The sequence below is a fragment of the Colias croceus genome, chromosome 5 (genome assembly GCF_905220415.1).
Source record: "Colias croceus chromosome 5, ilColCroc2.1".
Classification (NCBI taxonomy): Eukaryota; Metazoa; Arthropoda; class Insecta; order Lepidoptera; family Pieridae; genus Colias; species Colias croceus.
The window spans coordinates 8,329,904-8,342,570 of record NC_059541.1 but is presented as its reverse complement, the minus strand read 5'-3'; the positions used below and the strand labels follow the sequence as shown (position 1 = coordinate 8,342,570).

At 32.3% G+C, this 12,667-nt stretch overlaps 1 protein-coding gene and 1 pseudogene across 1 annotated transcript; both read right to left on the bottom strand.

Annotated features, from left to right (window-relative positions):
• Nucleotides 1-1,454: 1,454 nt before the first annotated feature.
• On the bottom strand, nucleotides 1,455-4,302 carry LOC123692163. The gene is made up of 3 exons (XM_045636859.1): nucleotides 3,660-4,302; nucleotides 3,054-3,252; nucleotides 1,455-2,230 (listed from the first exon to the last, which is right to left on the bottom strand). Exons 1-3 carry the CDS (start codon nucleotides 4,066-4,068, stop codon nucleotides 1,885-1,887), a joined length of 954 nt encoding a protein of 317 aa, XP_045492815.1. The 5' UTR covers nucleotides 4,069-4,302; the 3' UTR covers nucleotides 1,455-1,884.
• A 1,179-nt stretch (nucleotides 4,303-5,481) lies between these two features.
• Nucleotides 5,482-12,667, bottom strand: part of LOC123692162 — a 29,824-nt pseudogene continuing 22,638 nt past the window's right edge.

Here is a 12,667-nt window from a genome sequence, read left to right as displayed (position 1 = left end):
CTTATGTTATATTGATAGTGAGATAATGTCAGGAAGAAATTTCACTACCGAAATTAAAGCAGTAAAGGTAATCGCTTATTTTTTTATAAATACACTTCTTGTACAACTCTAAATAAGTATCATTCGAAAAAAATAACGTTTATGAATACGTCGGTATCTTTTGATGGAATGGTAATAACTCAGCCCCCGGAATCACAGACACAATAGAAAATCTATTGTGTCGTGGTCAGATCGGGCCGCTCGGGGCTCGGGGTTAAACAAATATTTGGTCATGTATGGAGATTATCACTTTCACTGTATCTTTACACTCATATTTTAGTCGTAACATTATCATTTAATATTAAAATCAAAGAACTAGTCAGCACTTACCAGCAATGCATAAAGTAGCAAAAATTTGTAAATTTTGATTGATTGGCAACAATATATTTTCGTTTTATATTGTTTGAACAAAAACTTACTGCTTAAACAAAAAACATTGTTTTCATTTTGTGATCATATCATATTGTGAAGATATTTAACAATATTTGTGAAAAAAATAATACCTGGGTAGGTTATGTTTTGTACAATACATAATACTATGTTTGTTACAATTATTTCCAGAAAATTATTACAAATAAAAAATAAATAGTCATCTTGACCTTAAATATTATTTTAGCATATTGTCACTATTTCAAACAAATAAAAAAATATATTCTATATCACTCAAAGCAAACTAATCATCAGACTCAATATTAGAATATTTTTAAATAAAATTTATCAAATTACTGGAAAATTAAACTAAATTTGTAAACAAAAATGAGAGAGAGTGTGTGCCAAGCACACGTGTCAGAAGTGAAACTTCTTTGGCAAGATTCAAAAGATACCAAAATCGTCAAATCACTCCTTGACGTGTCAGTATTGCCATGACGCGACCTAGAAATGTTACTCTCAACGCGTCTTTAGAAGTTTCACATCAAAATCAAAGTACATAATATTTTCACATTTTTTCGCTTTGTGTGAAATATTTGAATTGAAATATTGTAAAGTAATTTTTTCGAATAAAAACATTTTTTCGCAAGACTTAACAAATGCAATATTATAAATTAGTAATTAAAAACACAACACAAATAAATACAACAAAAGATTATAAGCTTTTTAAATGCAATATTATTGTTAAGAATGTCAACTTAAATAGTTTTGATATGAACCATCAGCACATTTGAGAGCATTTTACACATAATGCACTTTTTACAAAAAAAATGGTAACAAATAATTTAGTCCGTTAAAATAAATGCAGTTATATTATTTGATATTATATTTGCGAATGACTAGAATTTTTAGCCACTGGTATGTAATTTTTTTAACAACACATTAAGGATACAAAGCTCTCAAATTCAATTTCAAATCATAAAATGACTTTTTTTACTACAAAAGTTGAAAAAAAAAATGGTATTTGTTGACTCAATCAAACACAGTATATCAAACTAAAAATGTTGAATTACAAATACATCTTAGGCTATACTTAATTCATAGCATAAAATTCGTTAGCGATAGAATAGGCTTTGTAGAAATACAAAATATTAAGCATTTCTGTAATTTCTATCAGTGTGAATTAGAAAAATATGTCTATGTATGTACTCATAATATTCATGCCATTTTCTGTATTCCTGATCATCAAAACATTGGTTTCGTTCTAAAAATAACATGTTCTTACAGGCTTCAAATTGTTTAACAAAAATAGTTCTGGTTCTTTTTTAAATATTGCTTTAATGTTGAGAAACTCAATATTTAATAGGATTCTTTATCCCATGCAAAAATAAGGGAGTTTTTTACAATGTTTTTCCATACTTTGTGCCTCACTTTAAATCCTTCAAAAATTGTATTTCGATCTGTTTGCGAGATATATTACAGTATAGACTTACTTCCACTACTTGACCAATTAATGAGCTGATCTGGCGAGCCATCTTCTATATCTAGTAACAAGTTATTCTTAGATTCGTCTTTAGACGAGCGTAAAACAATATCTTCGTCGTTTGTTTGAAGATTTACATACGACAGAGATTTCCTTTTCTGTTCCAGGTCGAATATTTCAAGGTCTTCATCATCGTCATCATCGGATTCCATTGTGAGCGGTATTCTAGAGAGTTCCATATTCTCCCGTCGATCATCGGACTGAAGAACACCGTATCTGAATTGGTTTGATTCACCGGTACCATGGTTGTTACTGGCGTCAAACTTTTTGTGCTTGTTTCTGGAAGATAAGGATTCAATATTATTGAATGTTAAATCAAATTTTTTTTTTTTGCTACCACTGAACTGGGTGGACCACCGATTTTGATGATTAAATGAGAATTATTTTTTACATAGTACATATTTATAATTTTTATTATTTCCTGTGACCAGTAGTTTAATATTGCACTGGATATGTCTACTATAAATATATTGAGAATCATCTAAAAATGTTTATTTAACTAAATGTATTTTTTATTATATAATTCAACATTTCCTTAAGTTTGCCATATTATGTTATATGTTATTTATGGTTCTGAGAGTTTTATATTAATTAGCATATTTTATAATAACCCCAATAATATGGATACTATATTATTTTTGTTTTAATAAGGAAAGAGTTGGATGACTGCTTTGATTTTTGCAGTTAGGATTTAATTATAATGGGATTTCGAATGGAGGAAAGAAAAAAAGTTCTCTTGATAATGTTTGCATCATCTTAAAAGATCAAATTGAAAAATTTACCTGTAGAAGAATAGTATAAGAAAACTTTCGAATATACACTTGATCTTTGCATAATCATTGTGTAATGAGGAAATCAATCTTATATATTATGAAAATGTGTACATAATGTACAGAGATTAGAGTGTAATACTTCTACTACTAACATAAGGTAATGATTATCAGGAACTAGCTTACCGCCCGTGGCTTCGCCCCCTTTGTCTAAGACCTGATAAATTATATACTAAAACTTTCCTCTTGAATGACTTTTTCTATTAAAACAATGGCATACAAATCCGACTTCAGAAAGTGAATTTGTTTTATACTATGTAGTGATGCATTACCTGTAAAATATAAGGTAGGCCACAGCAAGCAGCGTCAAGCCTCCAAATACTATTAAGGCTCTCTTTATAACACCAGGGCTGTTAACATCAATGGTTGTCAAGTCATCTTTTGTATTATTCTTGCTTGGTGCTGGATCACTGAGCTTTGAAATTGATGGTGCTAGGGTTGTGACATTTTCTTTTGTTTTATCAGGAATATCTGAAACATTGAAATAATATTTAAATAAAAGGGGTAAATTATTTAAAATTAAAGTACCTACTCATAATCTTAATAATAAAACAATACATTCATTTTATCAAGTGTAACTAAAATATATTATTTATGTATAATTAGGTACTACTATCTACAAAAATTGTAAACAGAAGTTCTACTAAATAGTAAATACAAAGAAACAAAAAGAGTTTTCTATATGATGTTTTTTCTTACCAACTTCCTTGTAGACTTAAAACTAGAGTAGACTTTAAGTATACTTTATATAATAGTTTAGTCTATAGATAGAAGACTAGAGAATAGTAAGTATTCTCTAGTCTTCGGAAAGGAGATTTGTCATATACAACATTAAGAATGTAATACATATTGATAACAATAAAAATATAGAAACTTACTTTTTACAGGAATTGTGTTTGTTTTATTAATTTGCTCTTGCTTAACATTATGGTTATTATTGATTGGAACTGATGCAGGAGCCGAATTATTAAGAGGTGATGCAACTTCTTGCTTTACACTTCCGCCTTCACTTTGTCCAATAATTATTTGTTCTGGTTCGTCCTTTTTAACAGACTGTTGAGGTTCGTTATCACTTGTTAACTGTTCAGGTCCAACTTTAGATAAAATTCCATCAGCTTCACGTTTCTTAACCCCCATAAAATGCGGCACATTATATACGTATGGTATAACACGATACCCGTTGTCTAACTTAAAATAATTGAATTCATCTTGTAAATAATTCGACTTTTCTTCAATTGTTCGTACACAGTTCACAAATAGAATTAACAGCACACACCGCACAATCATGATTGAACGTAATTTCTAATACAAAGAACTAGGTACTGTTTGTTATTACACTTTAGTCTCTATCATATTTTAAAACAATTTTCCTCGTTCACTTATGTACTCTTCCCGTGATAGCATGAATATAATATGATGAGTTTGGAAGAGAAATCAGATATTTTAGACGTCTTAGTAATTCTTCTCTGAACTATGATCTAACGTTAGTTAAATTTCAACAATTTTTAACTAAATTAAATGTATATTGCAAATCGCTACAATTTAACAATTCAACTTTTTATTTTTTATGTAGTTAGGTATGTATATGTCACGATTGTGACGTTTGACAGTCTATGACATTTGATTTATTTTGTCTATGGTGTGTTAAGCACAGACTGAATATAAAATTATTATAGTTATCAGTAATGCCTAGCATTCACTACAACCAAACTACAACATATACCGCGATCAAGGTTTGGATCGCATTGATAAGCTGGACATGTACAACAACCACCACACCGCTAAAACGCTGAAAAGCCTGTGTGAAACACCTATGCTTCTCTAGTGACATATAATGTCTAGAACTGATATAAATACAGCCACAAATACAGCAGTCACATAGCAGTAGAGCGTAGACAGAAAATGTTGTTAAACAAATAATCCGCGCTTATTTTCAACATGTTGGTCCACATCATGTTGTACAACATAACTAATATTATTATCGCGTGACATAAATTGCCTTCTGGGAACTTCGGCTTTTATATTATGATCAATTGCACCTTCTGAAGGAAGTTCCGAATTGGGTATCAAAGATGAAACCGACAATAAACAAAACCGTCGCCTGATGTAATAATATTTTGTTTACCCAACTTCCCCTATTCACAATTTCTGTCACTCTTAAGTACTGTGCCAGGCGCGCGTCCTGGTACATTTAGGTACCTACCTAATTATTAATTGTACTAATAGCAGCTATCAAACCATGTACAATGTACATTAGAGCCACGCGGGTGAAACCGCGCGGCTCAGCTAGTACCTAATAAAATGGATAGAGGTCAAATTCTTATAACCACAATCTTTTTTGTTCTACAAGGTTCGCAATTACTTCAAGAAGTATGGTAGGTACTAAGGTAGGTACTATTTTAATTGAAAATAGCCTTTGAAACCTAATATTAATGGGTTGCCAAGAAATCGTGCTAAATACAACAATAACGTTAACAGTGTTAAGTTTAAGTATATCTACATAAAATATTATTATCTATAGATAGGTATTACATATCTATTCCGTAGTTATTAAAAAAATAATCTGGAGCATATATAGAAATTACACAATATCAATATTGAAGTTTTCACTTTTCAGTAAGTAGGTAAGCATAGTTTTATTTATATTGACAACACTTTCACACGTTGAAACGATATTTAGGCAAAAAATAAAACAAACAATCTCATAAGTATTATGTAATTTATTCAAATAGACATTTATATTATATACTTTAAAGTAGAGATTCCAAACATTTAAATTTTTTGGTATCTAATTTAACATCGAGAAAACCACATATCCGATAAACCTAAAGATACAATTAATGTCGGTACATTCTCCAAACGTTAGGTACACAGTAAATATCATCTACAAAATTGAATAAGTTAGAAATAGTATAGAATTATAAAAGGGCTTACTATTAAGTGTTTAAAATTATCGGCAGTGATAAACCAAGCCAAACACGCATCGATTTTTAGAATCGATTTTTATCAAGTAGGTAGCCTTCACAGAAACAAATGCGATCGGGCTCTGAAAATTTTAACTAAGTAATTGAAAATTTTCTTTTTTTTTTGTGTGTAGGTATCACTTAAAATAACTACTTACATTCACTCGCATCTCACAAAGTGAGCACACATCACTCTCCGAAACTATAGCAATCAAATACTAAAATTAGAAACAATAAATATAGTATAAATAATATTTTAAGAGCTATTTTTACAGAATCCGTAACATAACTATTATAATTAATGATATCGAGCATACATAACGCCTTCGTTCATATCGTAATAAATATTAAATAGGTACCTATAGGTATGACACCCATGTGTAAATAATATAGACAGCTTATAAAAATAGATTGCACTTATAGATCGTTACGAAAATATTATTTAGGTCAAATTATTTCCGATGCAACGCAATTTTACATAACATTCTCAAACATCACAAATTTTGTTAAACACATTAGCGGAGATTGAACGCAATAAGGAGAACTCTTTCAGCAAATACAATAAACACTTCTTTATTTAGGTATATGTATATTAAATCTCAACACGCTAAATATAGTGCTTATAAAAGATGAGCGTTGTATTAAAAAAATTGTTCTTTTTATGGCCCCTTGCAATCAAAATATTTTTTATTAATATTCAACTTGGTAAAGCAGATTTTGTAATACCTTCATACTGCAATCCGCGTCATGTTTTGGTGTTTCTATATTTAAGTACTTACTTAGATTAAGACAATTATTTCGATACATCATCTAATTCATATAACTATATTTTCGTACGTAACATTTATAACTCTACGAGCTTATCCCAAATATTATGTTGGCTAATAAATTTTTGAAACATTAATAATTATATCAATAATTACTATATTTTTATCCTTATATATTTACTACAGTGTTTTAAAATGGAGAACGTCTCGAGAATCATTTTTACACGCTTTATATTAGCTTCACCTGTATGTTTGTAACCGACTTCTTTGGGCGCGATTTTGACCCACTTTAAACGGCCAGATTTCGTTCAAACTTTGTAGATTTATTGAGGACCGATGACAATACCTACACTAATTTGATAAAATTTTCTATTTTTTAGTTCGGTTTTCTATAATAAGCGTGTTTTTTCGTTTTTTTTAAACTATTATTATTATTGTTAGCATTGACGGCCTTTTTGGATGAAATACCATAATTCTAGTAAATAGAATAATGTAATTCGATTCCACTTGTTTCATTATTTTATCAAGTTTAGATTCTTAATATCATCCTTAATTTTATTCTTTTCTATCCTTTTGCAATTAGCAGCAAATATGTTTATTTTATTTAGCCGCATGAATTCATAATATTACTTACACCTTAGACATAGAATTATCATAACTCTACATCATAACATTTAGATGTAAAATAAATTGTAGCATTACCAATGATTTCTTAACTTATCCTTTTAATTTTAGGTAATTAAATTTTAACGACATGAAATTTTGGCCGTTTGTGTCGGTTGTCAAAGACAAGTGTTAGTTTTAAACCTCTCTAACATTTCTCATAATAAACAAAATATTGTCGAATTTGATATAATTTTTACCTATGGCACACGAACGAAGGAGGGAACTTTTCACAACAGGTTGTACAAAATTTTGTATTTTAATAATAAATCGCGCTAATTTTAATATTTTAATTGTACAAGAATGAGCAACGTACGTATATTTTGTCGTGTTAACAATTCTCATCAGTCTTGAAAAGTAAATATTGCAAAAGTAAAGATAGTGGAATGTGAAAGAAAGTGAAACACACTGTAATATGAGAAATGAAAAATGCGTGGATACAAAAAGGTATAACTATTCTAAGCCACAATAAAGTTTTTATTGAAAGTCTATTCCTTGACGAATAATTATTGAACCCTTTATAAGTAGGCGGCAAATGGAACACCGTGAAAATTATTCAGACATGTCAAGTTTGTTAGTCATTTTATTCATTCATTCATGACAGAAATATGACTGTCCCATTCATGATTATGCTTTTATTATCGTAGTGTCTCTTCAATACATTGTACCGATCATTCCCTTTGATAAATCTAAATTAAGATTTCCGCTGCATTGATTAATTCTTAACAGCTCCTGACGAATTATCTCTTCTCTAACATGTCTTACTCCACGCTAAATTGATATTCGAAAACATTCAGAAATCCGGGATTACGATTAAAGTCATACTCTAAAGCTGACACTCTACCTGCGCTACGATATCCAAATACTAGTAAGATTGAAAGTTGAAATTTAAATCTAACTACAATATTGCTGTCCCGGATTAGGACGAAATCGGTACGAAACCCTATTTTTACGGGCATAAGATCACTTTCACATTGGCAATAACAATTGGACATAATCGTTGTAAGGGTGAGTTCAAAATCGTGAAATTCTGAACTACTTTTTTAGTTGGTTTTGCTTGGTATCGTCAATATGAAAGTGTGTTTGACTAAATCCATATTAAATGGATGTTAGGTCAATTCATTCAAGACGAGCTTTGTAGCTTGTCTTCCAGATTTCGGCTAGAGTTACGGCCGAGTGGAAACGATGGAAAATGCAGAGCGGTAGAGTGAAACGTTGGACCAAAGACCAGGCGACGAAGCCGTAGAAGTCCAGTTGAACCTGTAACGTAAAGATGTTGTAATTAGTAACTACTTACTATAAAATGTACGATTTGGAGCAAAGGGTGTAAGGAAAATACATGTTTTATGTATTTTATGTTTTTCAAATAGAGTTTCTGATTACGGACTATATTTCCAATGTGAAAGACGGTATTTCTGAATGATGACTCAAACTTGTTTGCGGACGGAAGTTCATGTCATCTTTATTCTAAATGTTTGTAGTAAATGGTAAAAAAGTAAAAAACTGAAAACAGTACAGCGACACGTCCGCTATGAGCAGCGGCTGCGGGTCGACTGCAAGCTAGTAGCTACACACTCACCGGGTTGGCCAGCACCTTCTGCGCCTCCACCGTGTAGATGAGCCACATGGTGACGTTGCATATCAGCAGGAAGGTGACCGCCTGGCGCGCGGGCTTGCTGCGCTCCTGCTCGGGCAGGTGCACGCGCCGCCGCGACACGTCCGCTATGAACAGCAGCTGCAGGATCACCTACAAACGAGTAAGGAGATTTAAAAATTAAGAAAAACATAAAATTCTACGACGTCTTCCTTTTGAAGAGGCCGAGGAAGGGCCTAGTCTTTTGAAGAATTTACAAGAGAAGAAGAAATTTGAAAACCATAAGTCCTTAAAAGAGAGCAAATGATTTCATCTTAGAAGATACCATAAGAAGCGGGCAGGTAAAGTAATTGCAATAGACACAAGAACACAGTAAAAACTAAGAGAATCAATAAAATATAACAGAAATGAATAATTAAAATCATGCCATAAATCGTTTATTTCTTGTTTTAAAAACTCTTATTTTTATATGCGATATAAATATTTTAAAAATGCAATAGTAAAGAAACTCACCTGCAGAACGCTTAAGCATCCGGTAATCATCACAAGCAAGTTAGGTTCGTGTGTGAAAGCTCCCATCCCTCCAGCGATGATGCTGAACACGGCGTAGGTAAACAGTCCAAACGCGGAGACACGCAGTAGTATGTCATTCAAGTCCGATTGTTCCTCAGAACGGAACTTCAACGATTGCACCCTGCGAAGAGGCTCGGTACAGGAGGGAGGATCTGAGCTCCATTTCATTACTCTACCACTAATTCCAATAAGGTGCAACCAAACATGGTTAAAATTGAACACGGGAATTTGTTAATCACAAAAGTGACGATGAGAACGATTGTGTGGCGATTGAAGTTAAAATTGGAGCCGTGTTACAAGGATTCAAGGATCAGGTTAGAATGGGAGAGGAAGGGAAGAACAAAAAAAAACAATGAACTACAGAAACTAAAGAAACTTAAAAATATAAAGAAATAAAATTTTATAAATAAAAGAAACACTTTATCCAAAACATATTGGGGTACCACATGCAAGTAATTAATTAAATTAAATTAAAAAATGTATGACTTCTATTGACTTGGGTAATTTATGGTCACGTTTAAAAAATATTAAATTTAAAATGTTCAAATATTTAGTATGATTCAAAAACTTAAACAAAATTACTACTTACCGAATAAATCCAATCAAAATGGCCAAAATCGAGAGCACCATCAGCGCGCAATGCGACACATCTGCCAAGTAAATCGACAAGCGCTTCAACTCCTGGTGTCTTATCAGTACGAAGAATAGAATCAGGCAGATAAGAGACGCGACGAGAAGAAGAAGACCACAGAAAAGACCCTTGGATGCTCCAGCGCAGTCTACTCGGTTGCCTCTCTGAGCCGCTGCCAACGCCGCCGCCCTGCGGGACAGAACAGCTTCCAGACGTCTTTCCAGATCTTCGTCGTTGGCGACGCTGCAACCAAACGTGTATTGTCATGTGCTATTTGGGTGACATTTTTAATACTTGATGACGATTTGATTTGAAATTTCGACTGACATTCAACCAATGAATAGAGTTAGAGCGTGGATGATTTAACTACTATGAATTTATACGATGATGTACAACTTATTTTTTTTGGAATGTAGACAAAGTGCTAAGCTTTGAATGAATGAATTTTGAAGGAAATTTATGAAATTTAAGCTCAAAGTTATTAATGCCAGAATGAAAACATAAAAGATAGAATAATACCTAGAGACACTATCAGATATTCCAGAATCGTATAATTAAAATCTTTTATTCCGTTATGAGAATGTTTATTTTTTCTTTTTATATAAATTTAAATACGAACTATATCTATGGAAACTTGTTAATGGATCTACTACATCTACGAAGTTAATCAGGTCAGTCTTAATCTACATTAATGGTTACTTAAATACTAAGATACAGGTTTGGTTGCATTAGTCACAAGGAAAATTTATGTCAGTTTATTCACACTAGGTCACATTAACCTTAACATTTATGTTTTTAGAGATTCTATAAATTTAAGCAAGTAGGTATCAATGTTTTTGGAATGTATCCTATTGTGAATATTATGAAATGAGGATGAATTTAATCTATTTTACTAACCTGGGATAACGGCCAATATGCTTCCACATGACGTAAATAACAGCAGCTCCAATAAGCGAATATTCAATGATGAAAGGGTAAAGATAAGGTGCGGAGTCGGTTACAATTGTTCCCATTATTGGATTCCTTCCACACACCGTTGTGTTATCAATATTGGCTATCAAAGCCGCAGGGTTCAGACTATCGAAAGATTCAAATATCTCCGTAGCGTTGTTGGCTGAAAACAAAAAGTATCCATTGTACATCCATAATAAGTTCTAAGATGGCGCGTTAAACTACTTTGAGCATATATAAATGCTTAACATAGATTACAATGTTAATTTTATAGTTAATTAAGTATATTTTATAGTTTAATAGTTTAGAAGTTTATTTCGATGATAGCTTTAAGTTCAATAAAATCTTCACATAACCCTTTTCTTCTTAGTCCTTGATAATACCATCCATGCCACTTTATTTTACAGTCGAGGTCAACATAAACATGCTAAACGAAATGAAAATATCTACAATGAATAACGTGCTAATAATATACGTGAACAATAGCTGAAACCGCAAATAAAAAGTGCTACTGCGTGGAACCAAATGTTAGACCGGAGACCGACAAACCTGGTGAATGTGGTGGTTCATCGACACGATACGTTTCGACACTATTGCCCCATTCATCTTTATCATATACCGGTCCTGGAGTCGAAGCCACAATACTTGAAACCGTACTAACAATAGGTTTCACAGTTGATGAATAAAGCCATTGGAATACTTCCAACATGGCAGTTTGGGTCGGAGTAGGCTTCGTCTCAGCACTTATCGGTGTATACGTAGTTGTAAACGGATTATCATTCGGCCAGGAACCTCTGACCCCGTGGTTTTGGTTCTCGTATCCTATTGTGCTCTTAATAGTGTCGATGAATTTCGATTTGGGAACGAACCCACCACCAAAATTGTTATATGGAGAATGAGTTGCTGAAAATTGTTAGTTCATATTTTATTTATGTTAATGTATCGTCATGCAAGTTAATATGAGTGGGTGGTTGATTAGTTTAATCGGGTGGTAGTTAAGCTCACTTGTGGTAGGTGTCGTTGTTGGTGCAGAAGTGGTTGAGGTGACCGCGTTTAGCATTTGTTCACCGGCATTTTTAGCAACTGTTGTTGCTGTTGAAGCCACTGTCGTAGCCACCGTAGATACAGCACCAATCACTTTGCCCGAATGTCTCAAGGTATGCTTTCGAATGACTTCTGCAAAATTCAGAACAGTTTTTACTGTAAGTTTGGATTTAAAAGAGCAGAATGTTTTAAGGAGTAATGTTTGAAATTTGAATAGTATATTACTTCCAAGTACGCCTTCTCCAGGTAGTCCAAAAGGATTCTTGACGTGATAATCGGTTATTTCTTTCAGAGACTCTAACACTAGTGTGCGTATCCATACACAAATATTTGTCGCCACTACGTGCATAAGGCCAAAACGAGCGATGACTTTAAACCGATGTATATTCAACTGAAAATCAAATTAAAATTTATTAAGATAACAATACTTATACTTAAAAATATTTTTATACAAATTAAACATAAGTATGTTAGTTTATACTAACCCGTGAATTCATGAAAATGAAATACATTTGCATGAAGGTGAAAACCATTTGTAAGACCGGATTTACTCCTTTCAAGATAAGATAGCATGGTGAGTCTAAAGGCAACTCGAAGAAAGTTCCAAACTCCAAGCCGTTGTAGATCATTGTTCCCAAGCCAAAAGCTGCAAGTTAAACAAATTTTTATAAATTTAAAAAATGAATTAATCAAATTCATC

Coding starts and splice junctions, on each gene's coding strand:
- LOC123692163 (XM_045636859.1), bottom strand. CDS start 4,068: ATGATTGTGCGGTGTGTGCTGTTAATTCTATTTGTGAACTGTGTACGA. Junction 3,253..3,659: donor AAACACAATTCCTGTAAAAA/GTAAGTTTCTAT, acceptor TCAATGTTTCAG/ATATTCCTGATAAAACAAAA. Junction 2,231..3,053: donor GCCTACCTTATATTTTACAG/GTAATGCATCAC, acceptor CTTATCTTCCAG/AAACAAGCACAAAAAGTTTG.